We start from the raw sequence: 22,486 nt of genomic DNA, 5'->3' as shown, positions 1-22,486 counted from the left end.
AGCACCGATCGATCAGCGGCGCCATAACTCGATCAGGTGGAGCCAGACATTAAACAAGACTATTTTGGTCGACCCCCCCCTTTGAGCAACTTCACCCCCCCCCCCTCCTGCTCACTGTGAGCTAATATGATTAGCTTGAGCCTAATGCTGTTTGTTATGATTAAGCTTTGTAGCGAGCGCTAACCATGTTAGCACGAGCCTCTTGTCGGGGAATAACAGATGACACAACAGCTGAGATGGAAAAACCCACCAGAACCTGGCCCTGGTTTTGGTCTTCAGTGCGGCCGGGATCTTATTACACAGCAGCATCTGGAACTGGATGAAATGAAGTTTCCTAACAGACCTGATGTGTCGACCCCAGCAGGGTCACTTCTTTATCCACTTTGCTGTGAAAACATACAAAGCACCACCATTTCTAACACAGTTGGTGTCTGATGAGGGGCATTTCCTTACAATAATGGCTGACAGTGTTTTTTTTTTTTATTTGACCCACATTGACTGGTGCCTCTGGCAGGTGACCTAGCTCAACACGACGGCAACAGTTAATGTTTAATTTTTTACATTTCTACATACTTGACTGTGACCGTGGACCAAGGTTATGATAGTTAACGAAAAAAAAAATTGAAATTAGATAAAAATAAAAATGAAAGTTTTTCATAAAACAATAACTAACTGAAAATATATTGTATGTCTGCAAAACGAATCAAACGTACTAAAATTATAACGAAATTGTCTTTATTTGTTTCATAAAGAAGCATTTTGAACTGATTTTAAATCTATTGATTTTGACTCAGCTGGTTTTGCGACAACTGTCGGCCAGGTGCGGCAAGTCACGTCTGTGACGTCACAACGAGAGTCACACACGTGACTCTGCATTTTTTTTACATGGTGTCTCTTGTTGAGTTGTTATTACTGACTATTTTTCTGACCTACTACTCTTCGTCTAGTACCCCTTATTTATAACAGTAAAACTAATAAAAACTAAACGGAAACAAAACATTTTTAAAAACGGACTAAATTTGAAAGACAAAAAAAACAAAATAAAACAGTGAAAACGAAAACTACCTCACACCTCAGACGCTCACGCCACTGCACATCAAAGAGTCCGTCATCTGCCGAGTGTGTGTGTGTGTGTGTGTGTGTGTGTGTGTATGTCACGTGCCTCTCCGCTCCAGGTCGCATCTGTCCGCTCCTTCATTAGCAGCAGCCGATGACGCAGCTCCCGCAGGTACCCGAGACGCCCCGGCCTCGCCCGCTGCCCGGCGGAGCCTGAAGCAGCAGATGGAGCTGAGGATCCAGCAGCAGCTGCGGCCACTGAGGCTCATTAACGCTGACCAGCGGAGGAGAGGGCGGGAGGGCTCCTCCAGGATGAAGGTGAAGGTCAGAGCTCACGCGCTTCGTTACGCATCATCAGCAGCTTGTTCTGAGATTCAACATGAGGTTCAGCTGCGGAGCTAAATTATTCAACCGGTCTCACATCATGTGTTGCTGCAGCCGTGAGGGAGGAACTTCAAACGGCTTGACTTACTTTAAAAGAAGTCGTAAAAGAGGGCGTTACCTACCTACCTACCTACCTACACACCTAGCTAGCTAACTAGCTAGCTATAGCATCCAATGCTAGCATTTGTTGACAACAACAACCCGACATTACAGAAGGCTAAAACATGCTAATGATATTGTAAACATAATGGCCACTCTTGTTTTGATGAAATCTTTAAGTTACATTTAAGTCAGATATTAAATGTGTGAGTAGTTTTCCATTTGTCGCAAGTTAAGCTCAACTTTAGTGGCATTAGTTGAGCACTTAACAAAGGAGATGGGTTTTGGTAAATACTGCTAAAACTGAATGTTTTGTTAGTCACAACTGTCATTGAAGTGCATTGTTGTGTGTGAAATGTGAAAGTCTCTGGTGGCACCCCTGAGTTTACCTCAGCTTGAGACCAAACTTGATCTGTTAGTAGCGTTGGTGACCTATGTGTAGTGTGCTTAGCGATGGATCTCACTGACAAGTCTGTTCTCGGACTTGGCTGTGGATCCTGTGCGGCGTCTGAGGGCGCTTTCACACTACGTGTTCTGTCTAGAAACAAAGCTCTTTCGGCTCTGAAGTCTGAGATGTGAACACAATGGAGTCGGGTTTTGGCCGCAGACCTGATCCCCGCTGGAGACCTGCACTTTGTCTCGGGAAAGTCTCAGCGGATGGTGAGCTTGTCGCCTCAGGCGACTCGGCGATAGACGCCGGAAACTACGTGTACAGCGTGCCACTCCACACAAACCTGATAAATGCCGGGCAGTAAAGGGTCTGATCGCTGTCTGGGCGGACAACATTGTTCAAAAACAACTTCTCAAACTCCCCGAACACTGAGGTGTGCAGCTGGGAACTGCAGGAAAATTGCGCTCCGCTCCGCAGTGCAGGGAAGCGGTCCGGGACTTGCAATGTGCGCGAATGTTTGATAACTCACGTGTTTTTGCCTTTATTAGGCTGATAAACATCTGATTTTATTGACACAGATTTGAATAATGCCGTGCTCTACAGTAACTATTTTCACTGCTGATCTCGCCGCAGCGCGGCTGTTACTGAAGATGAGATTCATCTTCCTGCCTCAGTTTCAGTTAGCTAGGACAAGGATGTCGCTCCTATCCAGGTGAACTACAACTGATGTGGAGATAACGTTTTGGAAGCATCAGTGTCTTGGCACAAACTGAACACTGTTCCTAACCCCAACCAGACGCTCACCAAACTGGACCCAGATGTCAGTGCTACATGTTGGATCAGTCCACACATCCAGCTGCAGGCCCAGATCTCCGTCATCCTTGTGTGAATCCTCCCCGAAGTCTCGTCTATCTTGTTGCGACGCTGCCGATTTCTGGTCTTCCCTCACAAACCCGAGCAAGCTAAGGTTGGACCAACGCATGAATTTTTAAACTTGGTGTTCGCGGGCGTTAGCGTCAACACGTGGGTTCAGAGAGTCCCTGACCGTCCCTCATTCATATCGTAATTCATTGACGTTCCTCGTCTCTCAGGTTTGGTCAGAGGGAGCTGAAGTCTCCCTTCATTTCTCAGCGAGGTGTTACCGCCGGCTCTCCTTCTGACATTTCTGCTGCTAGCGCCACAGGCAACAGCAGTATGTGACCTATAGGTTTGTTAGCTGCGTCATTAGTCAGCCCGATGTGGCAGATGATCTGGCTTCATTAAACATGCGGGAGACAGACGGAGGACTCATCCTGGAGACACAACACAGCAGCAGACAGACGCTTAATATATCGCGCGTGGCCGACTCACACCGGTCACTTTGTCCCGTCAGCGCATTTGTTCCCGCAGGTTGTTTTGAGACGCTGAGGATGGAAATGTCAACCGTCCCAATCAAAATTGGAGACAAGAAGAAATTAGGTTTGTTAGCAACACAACCGTTTTTTGCAATTGAACCGACGTTTGCAATTGAAAAAAATAAAAATATTGATTTAAAACCAATGACGACAACAATGATGATGACATACCACTATCTTAAAAATAACAGAAAATTGCATTAAATAGAAAATACTACTAAAACTGAACAGAAAACTAGAAAACCGTCGCACAGAAATTGAGTTAAAACAAACAAAAAGGAAAATAAAACAGGAAACACCTGCTGAAAAACTTGAGATGAACTTTGCAAACATTCCAAAAATGTAGACTGTAGAATAAATAAAAGTAATAAAAAAAGTAAAAATGCCAAAACAATTGTGTACTTCATACCAAAAAAATTGGGATCAAATACTTTTTAAATTTACAATTAAAACAAAAACATGTACTTTACATCAATTTTGATAATGCAGAATATTGAGAATAAATAAAGGTTAACATTAATTATTTATTAATGAAAATAAATATAGACTGTAAGATATTATTTAAGAATTTTGTAAATAAGAAATTCCAACAGTAAAACGTGAATGTATTGCAAAAATAGGACGGCAACATTTCAAGTAGAAAAATAAACCTGAGAAAACAAAAGATCAACAAGCGAGATGTCGGTTCTTATTTACATGTTTATTTACAAGTGAGAAGCTCAGCAGGAAGGTGGCCGGCTCGCCGCGAACTACTGCTCGCCGTATTTTACACAAGTGGCTCGGTCCTCCGCACAACAATATCGACATCTTTTCTACGTGGTAGCACATTTGCTTCAGTTTACTATGTCCAAACTGAAGGTTACAACTGAACCCATGTTCTCTGAGGGAGCCTGGTTCGGCAACACGTGTTCACGTCGCTGGGCCAATGTTCTCGTGTTGGTCCGCTGTTCGGCACCACATCAGGAGCAGTCTGATCCCTTCTGAACCAATTTCACCTCAGATTATGTAGAATTTGAGTGGCAAAGTGGGATTTTTTTTTTCTGAGACCAATGCAGGAGCAAGGGCTGAAAGTATTTACATAATTTGTGACCATAGAAAAACTTGTTTTTTTTTCTTCACTGAAGTAGATTCTAGACGACAAACCCAAACAATATAATTTTCTACTTTCCTGCATTTTTAAAATGTTTTTTAATCTGTTTTTAATTTTTTGCATATTGTACATGCACTGTTAAAAAAGAGTATTTTGCACTTTACATTTTTTGCTTTTTACATTTTTACATTTCATATTTATATTTTTGTTGTCTATGGAGCATGTTATTGGTGATTTCGGTTTTAAAAGCGTGTGACGCTAAGAGCACAGTTTGAGGATTTTGAAGAGTCAAGTACTGACCACTGCGGCCTACGGCAGCTACAGTGATTGATAGATATTGATGAGCCTGAATCACTTCTGCTCAGATGAACCCAGTCAGACCCCCCCGCCCCTCCTCCCTCCCTCAGAGGGACATGGGTTCGGTGACACTGTACATGTTTAACAGTCCAGAAGGCAGATATTTAAATAGCAATATTTACATTCATGCATCCATCACTTCCTGCTCGCCCATACCTGTTCTGAAGCAAGCGTTTTCCCCCGACCTCATCTCCTCCAGACTGACAGCTGCACTCATGCATGCACACTCACACACTCTCACACACTCACGGGGGATTTAATGTTTGGTGAAAAAAGGAAAGCGCAGCGTTGAGTGATGCTCCAGTTGTGTTTTTCCAGCGGGGATGTGGAGGAGGCTTGTGACAGCACTGACTCACACACACTCGTATCGCTCTGCAACCTGATCCCCCGCTATTGGCTCAAGTCCCTCACCAGTCACAAGGTCAGCGCCGGGCTCAAGTCCCCGGTTTCTATAGTGACAAGTGGTCAGATCCAACCCGACTGACCCCCCGACTGTAATGAAAGAGATCCAGCCAGAGGAGGGGACACATGTGAGGAGGTCAGGGCCGCTGCACGATATCTTCAACAACAGCTCTTGTCTCCTGAATCCACATCCAAATATTTAGTGCCTTTTGGTTCCTGTTCTTGTTTGATCGGTTTAGTAGCGAGCGCAAACTGAAGTGGACCTGATGGTTCAGTCGCTCTGTCAACAGTGACCATGGCGACACACCGTCAAGTGACATCAACAAAACATGTGTGCCGCTGTTTAAGGTCATCTGTGGCCATTAGCAGGATGGAAAGAGAGTGGCCCTCAAAACTCAAGTGCCCTATGTGTTCCTGAAAGCAGACACTAGCAATGAAGCTACATTTGAGCTTCAGTCAGTGGAGCAATACCGCAGTTTAACAACATTTCTCTTTGTTTCCACTTGTATAGCAGTGGGAGCTCATTGTTATTAGTCAATTACCATTCATTTAAATAAAAAAATGGCACAGCATGCGCTGAGACACAAAATATCCCACTTCCAGTCTCGTAACTAGAATCTAAGTCTTGGTTCGGACCGACTTCCTGTCAAGTCTACGATTGTGTTGTGTGTTTGCTGATTCCTATGTGAAGCACCAACTGATGTTGCATTAATGCTGTCGAGGAGCTTTGTTTAGCTGTTCTAGTGCAGCTCAACCTCACAACAAAGCAAAAAAAAAAATCACAGAAATGTGGAGGAATCGTCCACGGCAAGTCTGAATCAGTGGGAATGTTGATGTCTGACTGGCAGGTTAGCGTCCAAACAGATTTGACAATATCGTGCGGCCATGACGTGTCCTCACTAATGTCCCACATTTTCACATCGTGCAATGGCAACTAGCCAACTAAATTCTTGGGAAACAGAAAAGCACAATTCGAAGAGTTGTCGCACTCTCTGCATCGACAGACTTCCAACACTGCGGGTATATTACAGGCTTTATAAATTAATAAAAAAACAGATGTTTGTTAGGTTTCATCTAGACATGAAGGAATATACAATTTTATATTTTCATCTTTACGTAGAAAAATAAAGTAAATAAATCGTAAATGGTGACTCAAGTATGATACACAGTGGTTTCTTTTCTTGGCTGAAACGCTCTAGCTTGATGTCCTCTTTTGGAGATCGGATTCCTTGAAATTGCATAGTCAGATAAATCCACGTCCCTGACTTCGGGACTGATCACGCGTCTCTCAGAGCATCCGTCGGTGGAGAACAAAAGATTGGAATATAAAAATGTAGCATTCTCTGTTAAAACACATGCACAATGCTTTTGTAGTGAGTGTATGTCGGAGCGTCCAAGGTGTCAACAGTGCGTGACGTCTGGATCTGCAGCCGACCGGCAGCCAGTTTCTCTCCAGCCAGCAGCCAACCAGTCAGTCAGCAACCGATGGACGTGGGCTTGCGGTTTTACCTTCCGTCCCGAGCAGTTTTGCTAAGAGTGTCCTCTCAGGGTGAGAACGGGTCTTGACCGAGTGTGATGACATCACGTCCAGGGTCCAGCATCCACCGCCTACACCACGGTGTTGTTGGAACCCATGGCCTTCTTGTTGCGGATGCTCATGGCGTACTCCCCCCGGCTCGTCCCGTTCTCCTCTTTCCGAAGTGGTTTCCTGGAAACAGACGGATTCATGAGTTCACTCTAGCGATGTACGAGTAGACAGTCAAAGGTTGAAAATGTATGGCCCTTGTTAAAAGGAAGGCTTTAACAATGGCGGTACATGATGTTGCAGATGTTAAAGCTTTACAAATGTACGGTTTTAAAGGTAAGGCTTTAACAATGGCCATACATTTGTTAAAGCCTTACAAATGTACAGCCCTTGTTAAGGGTAAGGCTTTAACAAGGAACGTACATTTGTGAAAGCCGTACAATGTACGGCCTTAAAGGTGAGGCTTTAACAAGGATTTTACGATGTTTAAAATTCAGGTTAGGATTCAGAGCAACAGCAAGGGTTAAGATGGATGAAGAGGAGAGTTTGGGGGTACAGTTTTATTTTTATGTGGTTGAAGATGTAGGGAGGATCAGTTATGTGGAGGTTTCAGTTGGAAGAGTCCTTGAAACGAGAGTTAAGATCTGGCACAATAGGAAGCAGAGGACAGCGTGAGATGGAGGAAGATGATCCGCTGTGGCGACCCCTGAAGGGAAAAGCCGGATTTAATGTAGATTTTATATACATAAAAACCTACAATATATAATATATATATATATATATGGAGTTCTGAAGGTCTTAGCAATGTCGAGGTATGTAGGGCGAATATTTAGCTCTGGAAATTTTGCTAGCGCGGAAATGCTAGCCCCGGTCTCGAGGCTGCTCAGGAATCTCGAACACAGAGCAAAAGTTCCTGGAAGTGGAAACAGTTCCCGGATCACTTGCTGGCTACCATCATGGCCCTGGATAAATATTTCTTGACGCGGGAGAATTTGACGGCGCATTCACTGTCAGCGAAAGGCCACGTCATTAAACAGAGTTTCTAGACTGTTAACCTTTCCGCTGATTTGATTTCAGCGGCCGCTCGGGGTGGATACGCTGCTCTCAGCAATCCTTTCTAATAAGCTCAATGTTCAAAGGTCACTTTTGCAAGGAGACAGGAGGGAAAGATACATGGCAACATGGGGGATAAGGCAATTACCTCCTCTGACTGGTAGATGCAATCTAGCCTCTAAGTAATGAGTGTGTGTGCGGCTGTCAAAACGACTCGGGAATAACATCGATACATAACCTGCCCAGATATTTCCCCCCCGCGCTTTCCCATCCATCCATTCCCTCTGAGTGCATTCTGCCGCAGAATAAAGTGACAACACACGGGCCGGCGCTGCTGCTGCTGCTGCTGCTGCTGCTGGCCTGTGAAGAGCAGGATCATTCAATAAAGCCCTTTTCATGCACTCCTTGATGGTTTTTGTGTTTGTCCAGTGTACTGTGGCTTCTGCACCGACCCCCTCAGCTGCTCCGCTCAGCAAGGGCTTATGTAACCGAGAGACAGACCTGAATACAGTCAGTACAGTCATTGTCCCACTCAACGGCGTACAGTGCCTCGCTGGCACCGAGGACCCTTGAGCGACATCTTAGCTCCGTGTCCGTTCATGCTGCTGTGCCCCCACATGCATTTGCACTGACTCTCAAGAGTGAATTTGAAACGGAGAAAAAGCTTATTTCAAGTCTTTCAGATCCACATGCAGGTTGAGTGCTGCCGCCGTGTTTTGTTACGAAACCATTATTTTACTTTTAAATCTTATCTGGCCGACCTTTTGACTTGTTCCGGTGAAAGCAGCTCCACCGATCTGATTACACAACTCGGTGTTACGGGCTGAAAAAGTAATTTCTCGTCGGTCTTGACCCGCGTTGATGAAGATCTTAAGCCGTAGAGGACTTTCGTCACATCTCTCTTCAAAACTTTCTTCTTTTAAGAACACTCTGAATGTGCCAGTCAAGGGTGGACTATGTCGCTACAATTGTACTGCACTGGATTTAAACCAGGAAATGGCACGTTGCTCTTTCCAGAATGGTGTACATACTAAGGTGGTTGACTCAAATGGCATCTGATGGTGATGATGCAGTGACAAAAAGGAACTTTTTTTAGTAGGTTGTGTGCCGTTTGCTTCTTCTTGTAGAAGCTAGCAGGAACAGAAACAATAAGAACAGCTGCACAGGTCATCCAAGTCCCACAAGTCTGTGGGTCCACACCATCGCTCCTGGTGCAGGAACCAGGGCAAGGTCAATGAGACGTTACTGTACGCTAAGATTCCCAACTGCTCAGAACGCAACATGCAAATGCTACAGACAGAAAGTGCAAACTCCTAAAGAAGTGATGAATATTTCAACCTGAAGATCAGGAGCACCTAAAATCTCTCCTGACATCTCCTCGCATTCGTATTCCCACGCCTCTCCTTCCTGTCATGTCGATTTATCCGCCAACTTTGGCCAACGGGCCGCGGCCACACCTGTTAAAGCATCATCTCAGCGCTGTCAGCTCTCGCAGGCGCTGCTGTCTGAGCTGTCACTTCGCTGCCACGCGCCGCCTCCCTCCTCACTTCACCTTCAGACCTCGTGCTCGTCAAAGCTCCTCACAAATCGGCTGGAATCCATCAACGCTGTGAAGCTCCAGAGCGCACGTGATGGATGGATGCTTTTGTCTGCAACAAAGTCGCCGCAGCGTCTTATTTGCCACGTCTCACCAGGATATGCAAGTGATAAAATCGAATGCGGTGTGAAACCAATCTGTCTGTCGACACAATATCGGACACTTGGACCAACAACTTTATATGAGCTTCAGTTTCATTGTGCACGCGGTTTTTCATTAAGTCAACCACAGTCACACTAGCGCAGCATTGTTAGCATCCTTCAGAATCGTATCCATTAGCCACAGCTTGATGTGTGATCTCCTGCTCGACACAATCGGCCACTTCCCCGTTATCTCTCAGACACAACACTCCAGTCGCCAGTCTCCGTTGTAACTTCATTACAGGTGGCTCGGTGTGGATGGCTCATGAGCGGTAAACAAGTTCTTGATGTCTCAGAGATCCGGTGGGACGGCGGGATTTTACACGGCTCTGGACTGTTCACGTGGGACAGATGTGTCTGGATGTTTTCCTGTGTGTGTGTGTGTCGGGAACGGCCCCTCCCTGCGGGGGAGACACGTTCCGCTGATGGGAGAGACGGTCGGCTCCGACAGCTCCGGGACTTGGGAAATACCCAAGCGTCCTCCGGGGGACACTTTACATTGTTTACAGCCCATTTGAGACTCGGTGGAACGCAGCGTCAGGCCTGAGCTCACTAATGAGTCTATTTTTGGAAGGTTTTAGTCGGATTTTACCGCCGGCGCAGATTTAGGTTTTCATGGAGGCGCAGATTTACAACCCCCCACCAAACACACCACAACTTTAAGATCTTGCGAGGATGACGGGAACACATGAATAATATTGTGATCATATTATAGGCTGATTCTTGGTGTGATATTTTAAGATAGTTTGTCAATGCTAAAGGTACAACGGTTACAAAAAAACTCTAAAGCATTTACGCTAGCCAGTTAGCTTGTGTGCCCTGACACAACTGACCTTTCTCTGCTGCCTAGCTTGGGTTAAATTATTTTTCAATTTGCATCTGCTGCACCTTAAAGTGGTTTATAGACTGAAATTCAATGACATTCCAACAAGACAGAATTTTGTTTACCGATAGCACTATATATTAGCATCGCCGTGAGCTAGCCTGCCAACCATTTGTCGTTACACACACGAGACCATTCAGCAAAGAATTTAGGATCCCTGCTTTTCTCTGTTGGTGGTGCTTTGTTTTTGTTTTCAACAAGTTAAAATAAACTTTCTTCCCAGTTGAGAGCTCCATAAAGCTGTTTCCAAAAACGTAAACTTTCACAGGGAACCAGTTCATGCTGGATTAACTACTTTTGATGCAGCGTTATGTATGCAGTATTTAGAAGGTGGTCTTAATGTTATGGCTCACTGATGTGTGGTAGCAACATCCATCACACATGAGTTCAAAATTCAGTCTGGGTTCACTCAGTAGTTGGAGTCGTGCATGGTTACGGAGACCAGGCTGCGGGACTTGTTCTCCATAAAACACTAACACTAACCCTCTCTGTTCATGGATGTAGGTTTGTTGACACGCGGCAGGTGGCAACACAACACCTCGCAGGTCAGATGAATATTTCATATGGAAGCTGTGCCATCAACGTAGGCGTTTGAAGTTTTGGGGGAAATGGATCATGGAGAAATGGGGACATGTGTTGGGATGTTTACAGTGACACGCACCATCTGGAGGAGCGAGTCACACGCTTCAGGAAAAAAAAACAACATTGAAAAACAGACTGTAAAAGTCTGTCCCTGGCGGCTGCAGCCGTGAATCTTTTATTCCCCACGCTGGTTTCCAAACGTTGAAGATCTTCGTTGACCACTAGACAGAGTAAGATGTGTTGAATATGTGCGTTGCCTTTTGTCTACTTTAATGGTCTTTAACTGCTCAAGGACTCAAACCTTCAACCTCCTGCATCCAAGTTAGACTAGCCGCGTTGCTGCAGTCGTCCTAGCTGTAATCTTCTCCCATTTTCACAAAAGAAAAACTTGAGTCTGGTGTCACTTTATGTTCTTTTGCCAGATGAGTCGTCGGCTCCAGCTGGCAGTCGTGATCGTCTCGTATGATCCGTCTTTGGACCCAAGTCCTGCCGAGCTCGCTGGAACCAAAAGCTTCATTAGTCATCCGCTCGCGGTTTGTTTGTTTTGGCGGCTTGGACGATGGACAGCTCTGACCGCGGCGTCACGGGTGTAACACTAAACACACACAGAAGTGTGGAAGTGTTTTGTTTTGCTCGGTCTCCCTCTCACTGCTGTCAGATGAGTGGCAGACGGAGATTATAAAAAATAACAAAAGGCCAGGCGGGCTGGGACCTGCGGCACTCGCCGTCTGTGGCGCCGGCCTCTGGACCGCCGCCAGCCGATGTTCGCTGGGATGCCCCGCGGCGGCACCCGAGGGCTACATATAATCGCCCGTGTGTTTTCTCGACCTTCTGGTGGTTTATTGACCGAGACGCCGCCATTTGTTCTTGGCCTCTTTTGGCTTCTCTGCACGGTGAAGCGCGTGTATGCTAGCAGGAAGCTACTGCAGTCACATTACTACATGCAAGGACTGCAGTACCAAAATATTATTATTAATGTTTCATTAAAATAAAACAACATATGAATTCAACCTTCAAGTTCAATTATTAGTTTATAAATGCAGAATTGTGATGGCGTTTTAAGCATAGATACTAGACTTGTTGAGGAGCAGGGGAGGAGGTGGGTTGTGAAAGTCAGTGAATGAAAGTCAATTGAGTGATGCAACCGATGCATGAAATGTCACATGACCCGTCCTGACTGCGACCCGATTGGCCGGTGACTAATGAATGTGTAGTGAGTCCAGTCTGGCTGGACTTGTGTGTGTGTGTGTGTGTGTTCCTCTCAGCGGAGGGTGACTGGGCCCGGCACCAAGTCTGCAGTCTCCAGCCCGCAGAGCTTCAGGACACGAACCCGCTCACATGTATAAAAGATGTGCCTGCGACTGAATGACTGCGCAAATTAATTCATAAGTAATGACCTGGGTTTGAGCGCCGGCTGCAGCTGCAAGAGAGAGTGGCCCTCGGCTACACGCAGGACGCCATAATGAATTCCTGAGCCAACCAGCCGGCGCATCCGCTGCCCGACTTTGCCCCGGATTTGCTGTCTCCAGGATTGGATCAGGCCTTGCGCGCCTCCGCAAGTAAAGCCAGTGATACCAGCGCTTCCTAAACACGCATCAATAAAAGATGGCCGCCCAAGTTAGCGCACACATCTGTGACCCCACCGCTGTTCGCAGTGAAGATGCTGTGCTCTCACGCGTGGCTGCACGCCGCCGTCCTGCGCTCCCCTTTACGTGTTTGCCAGACGTTGTGACGCGACCGGGCACTAAAACACGGTGGAGTCTCCGGATTCCACTGTGGATCCGGCCGGACACTTAAGCAAATTAAAGGCAACGGGATTTAGCCGAGTCAGCTCGCCGTCATCGGCAGATTAATTTAGCGCCTGTAGCCGGAGGGGGTTCCAGGAGTCGTGGATCTTTTCCCGGGTGACATTTACAACCCAAGCCATCACCTGACCTCTGCCCTCAGACTGACCCGGTGCTCTTGTGACATGAAGGCATCTCCCTCTGACCAGCTTCTCTTGGGAGTTCCCCAAGACTTCGATGGGAGATTATTTTCTTTCGTCCCGCTGACCCCAGCGCGGGCAAAATAGCGGCAACATTTGCGAGTCTTGGGGAGGACCTGTCTACTACGAAGCCACCACATCACCATCTTGTTCCTGCCTGCCACTGTGAGAGAAGAAGGAAACGCACCTCTTGATGGCCTTGTAGCAGATGATGATGGCAGAGAGGAGGAAGACCAGGGATGCGCAACCCACCGTCCCCAGAACTATGAAGTCCATCTCAGACCACCACGGCCTCAGAGGCGGCACCAAGGGCTCCACCACTGCGGAGAGAGACACTTGTTAACACACCAGACAAGTACTCCTCTTTCCATTGATCTATTCTTGAATATCCCTCTCTCATCTGTTTTTCTTTATACCTCATTCATTATTCTCCTTCATTCTTTTCCTTGCCTTAAATACATGTACTTCCTCTGCTTAGTTTTTCAGCCTTAATGTCTCGAACCCTCACCCTCATCTGTTTTTATCTTTCATCTTAAACATATGCTTTCGAACATCTCTCACTTCTGCTCATGTCCAAGTCTCCCCATCGAGTCCGTCGTCACAGAACTTCAAATCTTCTTCCATTCCAGCCTGTGTTTGCAGATTTACATCACAGATGAAGCGTTTGTCTTTGCTTTGCTTTTTTTTCTGTTCCAAATCAGATCCGCACGTTCATTGTTTCACAGACGCTGCGAGTCAAACTGGAGCTGCTGAGTCGACGTTAGTGGAGTCGTTCACACAAGCGCTCCAGCCGTGAGTCAGCTGGTCCTGACAGCAGCTCACCTCCACTTCCACCTGACACTCTCCCCTCTCACATTGTCTCCGTCCCTCCATCGCTCTCCATCCATCCACCCATTTGCTCCACTCATTCTTGAGAGCCATCCACCCATCCGTCTACATCATCCCTCCATCTCTCTGCATCCACTTCCTTCATCCCTTCTCTTTTGCTTCCATATTTAGATATCCTCTATCTTTTTCTTACTCAATCCATCCTTCCTCCTTTCCTTACCTGTTCTTTTTTCTGACACTCCTTGCTTTTTTGTTATATCTTGCATCTTCTTTCTTTGTTCCTCCTTTCATTCCTGCCAACTTTCCTTCCTTCCTACCTACCCACCTATCCTCCCTCCTTCTCTCCTTCCTTCCTTCCTGCCTACCTACCCACCTTTTCTCCCTCCTTCCTTCCTTCCTTCCTGCCTACCTACCCACCTATCCTCCATCCTTCCTTCCTTCCTTCCTGCCTACCTACCCACCTATCCTCCATCCTTCCTTCCTGCCTACCTTCCTACTTATCTTCCTTCCTTCCTTCCTTCCTGCCGACCTGCCCATCTATCCTCCTTCCTGCCTACCTACCCACCTATCCTTCCTTCCGTCCTTCCTTCCATGGCAGGAACTTTAAACACTTGAATTGATGAGTCAGCTGATGAACCACTCATGAAGGTGGTCAAAACCGGTTCCGTGAGTCCGGCAGGTGTCACCGGGGTGAGTTGGGGGGAGACGACCATCACAGCCAAGCAGACAGAGAGAAATGACCGCTGCGCTGATTGAAAGCTTTTCTCGGCGGCTCGGAGTCGGTCCGTGATGAAGTGGCTTCCCGAGTGATTCTGAAGCGGCGCAGTCATCGCTCACAGCTCCGCATCATCAGCAAACGCTCGCCACATATTTCACCACTCGCTTCATTACCACGCTGGCGACTTCGTACAAATCATATCAACTGTCGAGCGAGCGAGGTGTGAAATATGTCGGCGACTCTGTCGACGTATTTATCATCCAGGAACAGGGAGAGAGAGGAAGACACAGACGAAGAAAAGAGGGAGGGACAAGCTGCTGGATACAGAGTTTTGTTCTGGAGTAGCTGAAGGCGGCAGTGTGATGTGAGGTCACGGACTGAAGTCGCCTGCCTCATCTGCCCTGTGCAACTGAAAACCACGACGTCCGACTAAATCCAGAAGATGAGCTGAAGTTAGCTTCGAGACACTGTCACATGACCACCTTCATAATGTAAACAAGCATCAGCGTTGTGTTGCTTTGAACCTCTGAATAACCCAACATCATCCAACAGTGTGAACAAAATGAAGCCGACATTTTCAGAACTGAAATCCAGCAGAGCTAATCCCCATCCTGATGATGGACACACTTCGGAGAGCTGTCCACTGCAGACCAGAAGCCTATGTTCCAGCTGATCTCCTAACTCTCAGTGCTGTCTTGTTTCCAGAGAGTCAGATTGGAGATTTGATCTCTCTGCAGCGCGCGGTACCTCAAAGACGAAGGATGCTGCTATCGTTCATCTGGACTTTCATGTCACACTAATGCGGCTGTGTTTACCCGCTAAACACTCTCAGCTGTGAGAGGAACCATCGACAGCTCGGAGCTAAACGTTCCTCACGTCATCCTTCAGATGTTTCTTCTGTGGCACGGCCCAAACCAACAGCCCAGACCGCCGCCAGCGCCACTTCAAAAGCGGGAAGTGCTTCATTAGCCTCTCATCTCTGTGAAATTAAAGCTAATTTAATTAACTCGTTTTTTAATCAGGGAACCCCAACCGCAGACCCACTGACTCTGGCAGCCCAGCAGGCTTGGATTTCACTGGCAGCTGGGTTCTCCCCCAGGTCGGGCCCAGCATAAATTAGTCCTGTGTTCAGCTGTCGACTTCCTGCTGGCACCGCCACGCGCTCAATTGTGCACATGCACAACCGACTCCGCGCACGCGCTCGGTCTCGCCGGACTTGTTTTCCCTCCTCTGAGCCTGAAATGACACACTTCGGTCAAAACAGTCGCCGCACCCCACGGAGCGTCGGAACCTGACTGTGGACGCAGCCACATTAACCGCTACGGTGACGCTCATGTACACAGTGTTGTGTGGCGGCAGCCGACCGTCACTTGGCGACATTGTTTACTTCCTGGAGAGTGAGCCAACACGGTTACTGGTTTGACTGAAGGTGTAGTGTCTGAGTGGTAGGAGGAGAAGTTGGGGTGGCTGTCGTACCTGTGCTGCCCTGTAGCCGCGGAGGAGGCGGCGGTGGTGGCGGAGGGGGCAGGGGAGGGTATCTTCTACAGTGACATGCCAGCTGGCACTGCTCGCCAACTTTCTCTGCCACCGTCCGCGAGCATGACCTCTGGAGTTCTCCCTGTCGAGGACACAGAGGCTTTTGTGAGTAAACAACAGTGGATTTCCTCTCATCGTCCTTCCACAGCGCCGCGTGTAGTTGCCGCCGCCGCCGCCGCGGCGGCTGCTTGATGGAGAATAGGAACTGCAGAAGAAGCCGCCCCCACCAGCCGAGTGGGCAGCAGGCTGCCCCGAGGAGTGTGTGCGTGCGTGGGCGGACTTGGAAAGTCGAGCGGATCACATTACACATGAACCTTGCAAACGTGCGTGTGAACAACAACAGCTAGCTTCTGTAGGCAGCAGCGCGGGGGCAGAGGTTAGAACACTCATCACCAACATATGCTGCTGCTGCTGCAGGAGTCCTGCCGGGATCTTCACCAGCTCACAAACACATTAGCTCCGGAGTCGCGGGAGACAGGAACATCGGCGCATGACAGAACCTTCTTATCCGCCGTGAAGCCACTTAAGTGAATGAAGCTGCTGAGAGGCTGAGTGGGCTCGTGTGCCGGACGCCATCCAAACTCGCTCTCCACCAGGTGCATTTAAGGCTTTAGTGATTATCATCTGAGGTTGCTTTTATTTTGACATCACGTCGCCCACATCCTGCTGTGATTTGATTTACAATTTTTGTGATGCGCAACCTAAAATGAAACCAAATATATACATCGACTTGAAAACCGTTCCAAACAGGAAGTCAACACCACCTATTTGTGTTTGTAAAAGTGGATCACAACTGAGTTCACATGTAGCATAAATCCTAATTACTAGATGTATGTTGCAATAAAGATTATGACCACTAAAAAGTGCTAACACATGTTAGCTCAGCTAATGGCTACATGGAAAACAGAGTCTTGTTCATAGTTTTAGTTAAGAAAGTAACCGATAACAATAAGCAAATAGCATTGTTATGCTACACCGAAGAAAAATATAGGTTCAACTCAATAAACACTAAGAATGCAGACCTTGCTATAAGAAACAGCCATTATTTCACATCTCACATTAATAGCAAAGCTCCCTCAGAGTCATGTAGCTTGCTTTAACCTCACAGTCTCCAGTTTTTGAACCAGTGTGCATCTAGAAGAACGGGAGCTACTTCCAGATTCTGGGAAAACTCTCATGGCAGAATTCCTGCCCTGAACTGCTGACCTCGTCACGAAACAAAAACATTGTATTATTAATTCAGAAGTTACTCAAGCAGGCGACTCGCGCTCTCACCAGACACCAGATGAACAGCAGCTGAACAAAACTCTCACTGAAACCGCCGTCTACGCTGAAAAGATTAGAGCAAAACCTTTGGGAGTTCAGGATTGTAAAAGCAGCGTCCATGACCAAACTAGCTTTTTTGTGACAAGCTAAATGTTGTGTTTCATTGCTAACGCTCAAGCAATGGGAGGCCATCTGTGGTAGCTATTGTAACAGATTTTTCGTTCAACTCTGTCATCGCTCAGGGTTTCTGGTTTCATGATTATGGACAATTTTGGTCTGAGACAACATCAATGTACCAACTATGAAGTGGAGCGTGTTGACACAACAAAAAATAAAATGACCTCTTACTGTGGCTTCTTCAAGAGCTTGTTGATTTAATTCAAATTAATCGCAAAATCCGAAAACTTTTCCAACTTCCACACAGGTCGTTCCGCGCTGTTTTACGAAGAAAAGTTGCTCCGATAGTTAGCATCAAAATGTAAAACTGCGTTTGCGAGGGTGATGCAGACAGGTTCAAATCTATGATGAAAATAACAGCGTAACACTTAACATTTGTTCGATAAACACAAAAGTTAGAAAAGGAGAGTGACTCAGTGGTGCCACCATGTGGTGACGAGATCTGACACACTCGACGAAACTCAAAAATATGTTATTTTAAAGTATGACTCTTGACACATATTTAATTTTCTGTTTTGGAAGGTTGTTTTTCAACCGTCCGACTGATGGTGATAGATTTTGTAGTGTAGCTATTGTAAATTTCACTGTCCAATGAAAACACAAGCTTGTGATCATTCATCGATGGATAAGTTGTCGGACAGCAACTTCTCAAATATTTAAAAATAATGTAAGCATGAGAACGCATCTACTGAGGCGTACAAAAGAGTCGTAAACAGATGTAGCAGTTGCTCTGTGTCCATGTCTGTGATGGTGAATAACATAGAGACAGGAGTACTCAGAAGATAGACAGTACTTGGAGTAAACCCAGGAAAGTACTGGACGAACATCTACAGAAACATCGGTGAAACATCTTGTTCGCATGGCGGCCCTGAATGTCGACACTTTACTTTTTCCTAAAATACAGATTTGTTTAAGTACTTGTACGGTAATAAAAATATAATTGTGACCTTATAATAGAAATATATTTTCAGCTATTTAAGCCAGAATCTGGCAGAACAACTTTCATATTGTAGACTCCACTTATTACTGACACCATGTGGCTGTGATCCATGAACTGGGAGGAGAATGTTGAATATATATATCGCACTTTAAATAGGTCTGATGTTGGCGTCTTCTCTGCTGAAGGTGAAGATGTAGATTGTCTTGTCTTGTGTACGTACATCGCCTTAGTGTTGGACCTTTTTGTGATGTGCTGACAGAGACTTTATGAATAGAGTTTTGATTGACAGAGTACTCGGAGTAGCGCGTTGAATATCGAACTGAAAGGTGTCGTATCGGTGGTTCCCGCCCTGAACCCCAGCGCCGACCTCATCGCCATCATGAATTGAGAAGTTACTCGAGCGGACCGGGACTCGAACTCACCTGACACGACAGCAGCAGCAGCGACACGAAGCAGTGACCGAAGAGGAGAGGCCAACAACTTAATGGGTTCCAATCCCGGACCAGCATTCCTCCTCCTGCGAAGACACTAGGCAGCGGTTCCGGTTCCAGCGGACGAACGCAGTGCTCATGGGCCGGGAGGGTTCGGGACGCGATCGGTGACAGGAAGAGTTGAAGCCATGATGGGTTCGATCGCGACAGGACGTCCACTCACATGTCGGAAAGTAGTTACGGGTCGGCGCCGAATCACGCGAGAGTGAGAGGGCGGTGGACGGCCCGAACCTCCGCCTCCGCGGCTGCGAGCATGAGTGCGAGCCGAGCAGTCAAGCCATCGAACTTGGGCTCCGGGAAGAGCGCGCAGAGAGAAGCTCCTCTGGACTGCGAGCTGGACCATTCACTCTCAACTTATCTATGGGCGAGTCCGGAGGGTGGATGCGCTCCCTCTCCTCCCTCCCTCCCTCCGTCTCTCCTCCTTCTCATCCTCCTCCTCCTCCTCCTCCTCCTCGGTGATCCAAAACACATCAGCTCGTCCTGGTCCCGCTGCGTCCCGGCGGTTCAGCGAGCATGAGTCGTCTTTATCCACACATTTCCCTTCATCTCACCTGACGAGAACAAGAACTTTTACTGATCCATCTCCCACGCACAACACACACGCTACACAAATAACAGCACCAGCAGAAAAACTAAACGATGGACACAAAGTCGCAGTTTTCAACACAACAAAAAAACATAATAATTCAACAACACAAAATACTGACAAAAACACCATCATAAACACAACAGCAAATGTCAAAACACAACAATATTGGACTAAATGCAACACAATATACGTCTTAATATAACGACAAATTGGCACAACAACAACGAGCTTGTATATATGTTAAGGTCCCACCACTAATAACTAGTGGTGGGACCTTAACAATTGAATTACGATTAAGTAATAGCAATTTTAAGATTAATTACAAAAATGTTTAATTTAATTTAATATTATAACATTTAAATTCTTATACAACTATTTTCAAGACATTAAAAGAGCTTTAGTTTAAATAAGGTGATATAAAAACTTGAATATAGCCACCATCGTGATTTATTGTTCTATTGTCAAACTGATGCAAAATGAACTTTGATATTAAATTTTGTCATTTAAATGTATGTATGGGTCCATCATTTGATTCAGTAATATACCAAATTCATTCAAATTGACAAATGTGGCTTATCGTGGCAAATATTCTTATACCATTAAACTGCGATTAATCAAGATTAATTCATCACAAATTCTATAATTAACTAGATTAATGTTTTTAATCGAATTCCACCCCTACTAATAACTAAATATAACAACATCACAAAATACTGCCCAAACACAACTGACTGTCACAGTACTGGACTAAATGCAACACAATATACACAATAACTAATAACAAAAAAACAACACAAACACTGGACACAAATTGTGACTTCAACGCACCACAAGACACCTCAGTCAACACTGCGATGGGCTGCATGAATGATAAAAAGGCAGGTGGTCATAATCTTCTGGCAGATTTGTGTGTTAAGGTCTGAATGAAGCCGCTCAGACACGGATCAGGATCTATTTTTAAAGGGTTATTTTATTTATCGCTGGCACAGATTCTAAAAATACGAGGGCTCAACCATCAGCGCGCACAGTTGAGTGATTTATAGAAGACGACAAGTTGCGTAATAACACAACGGTGGTCTTCTCTGGCACAGTTAACACGGCCGAGTGACACCCAGAGCCGGGACCTGGGTCTCGCTCCCGCTCGGCCGATAAAGCTCAACCGCCATGGAAGCAGGATGACTTAATCATAACCGGGACCAGCCGTAACATTATGACCACCTGTAGTGTAGGTTTGTGGGGGTCTGGAAAGTGTCTTCTGCGATGTGGGTGTTTGGGCACTCATGGAATACACATCCTAAATGGTAAGACAATGAGTTAAAACTCAATGACTTAGCCATGAAATGGATCAAACAGCCATCGGGAAGTGGCCATATAGCAAGGCCCTCCTAATACGGATCTTATCAGTCCATTGGATGGGTTGATCACAGTCTGCTGTACCAAACAGTCACAGCCTGTTGGCCCATGTGAATGGGTGATGTGTTCTCTGAAAACGTGCGTAAAACGGACAGTTGAGGAAGCATCAGAATTGAAGTTCCTTCCAAGACACAGATGAGGTTTTTGGACGTCTTCAGGAGAGTGTTTCACCCAGCAGGGAGGAGGCTGGCGCAGGAGCGGGCCCCAGATCCCTTCAAAGCAGAGGTGCCAAAAGGAAGAGCAGAACCAGACCAGAACAGTTCTGGTTCTGGTTCTGGTTCTGATCTGATCATCAAATTCCAGCGAGAAATCTGGAGTATCTCGCTCCGGACGGAACTGGATGCCATGGCAGCCGTAAATAAATCAACAAAACAGGATGTCAGCGTGTGGCTCCCTGGTGACCCGCTTCCCAAGTCACATGGAGAAGCTCAGAATTTGATCCCCTGAGAGAAAGGCCCCGCTGTCAGGACAGGCGGAGGAAGTCTCAGTGGCTAATCTGATACTAGAAGCCAAAGAGCATCTCAGCATCAGAGCCACTTCCAGAGGCTTCACGGTTGATCATTGGATCCCTGGTCAACGCTCTACTTTCATCCAGGTCCAGGTCCAGGGGAAGAAAATCTCCAAAAATAATAAACAAAAAAAAGATCTCATCTCACACAAATGAAAAATAAATTAACTGCTAAAATAATGAATAAAATGTATAATCAACCATTGAAAGTATATGACAAAAATGACTCTCAGTTGATCATAGATTTGTACATAAATTGTACATAAACTAACAAAACAAATCCATCACTCAAAAGCATTTTTACGCTTGGAAAAAAACTAATTTAATTTTCAAATAAATCACAAAAACTATATACTGAGAAAAAAAAGTTGACTGGAAACAGAAAAGAAAATTATTAAAAATTCAATTAACCAAAAAATGTAAGAGTGAAAATGTGAGTGTTTTTTTTTTTTTTAATAAGGCCTTACAGGAAAAAATAGCAATAAAGGAGTCTATTGTGGTTTCCTGCCCAGACTTGGACTCCAGACCCCTGAGAGGATCTGGGACCTTCAGAGGACACGAAGACGGACAGTTATTTTTGCAGCCCAAGCCGAGCAGGTCCAGCTTCTCTCCCATATTGATTATCTGACAAGAGAAAGAGCTCCACATCCTGCCGCCATCCTTCCTGCTGTCTCCCTGCGTTTGAACATCCAGCCATCAACATACATCTGGAGGTCAGATAAGAAAACTTCCCTGGTCGCGTCCAGCCTCCTCCATCATCGGGTTTCCACTCTCCTCCCGGGAATATGACATTTGTTGCTGTCTTTATGGAGGGGATGAAGCAGGACAGACTCCTCAGCCATGGGTCAGAGTCTCAGCAGACCTCATGACCTGTGGCCATGGAGGGAGAGTGCCCTCTGGTGGTGACGTGAGCACATGACGTCAGCGCAATTCGACTCATTCATTAACCTAAGAGGTTTAAACGACTTGCCAGCGCAATGCAACATCTTCATGGCGGAGACGTACTGCCGCTGTGTTTGAATACCAGTTACGGACTTTTATCTGCTATGTTTGTTCATTTGTTTTTGCAGCGAAATGAGCGAC

At 46.2% G+C, this 22,486-nt stretch overlaps 1 protein-coding gene across 1 annotated transcript; it reads right to left on the bottom strand.

The window, feature by feature from the left end:
* Nucleotides 1-3,946: 3,946 nt before the first annotated feature.
* Nucleotides 3,947-19,287, bottom strand: prima1 (proline rich membrane anchor 1). The gene is made up of 4 exons (XM_053845289.1): nucleotides 18,825-19,287; nucleotides 15,960-16,101; nucleotides 13,125-13,257; nucleotides 3,947-6,881 (listed from the first exon to the last, which is right to left on the bottom strand). The coding sequence occupies exons 1-4, from the start codon at nucleotides 18,909-18,911 to the stop codon at nucleotides 6,782-6,784; spliced, it is 462 nt and encodes a 153-aa protein (XP_053701264.1). The 5' UTR covers nucleotides 18,912-19,287; the 3' UTR covers nucleotides 3,947-6,781.
* Nucleotides 19,288-22,486: the final 3,199 nt, after the last annotated feature.

Source organism: Synchiropus splendidus, chromosome 16, assembly GCF_027744825.2.
Source record: "Synchiropus splendidus isolate RoL2022-P1 chromosome 16, RoL_Sspl_1.0, whole genome shotgun sequence".
In the NCBI taxonomy this organism is placed as follows: Eukaryota; Metazoa; Chordata; class Actinopteri; order Syngnathiformes; family Callionymidae; genus Synchiropus; species Synchiropus splendidus.
The sequence above is the reverse complement of the archived record's forward strand: the minus strand, read 5'-3'. Positions and strand labels throughout refer to the sequence as shown.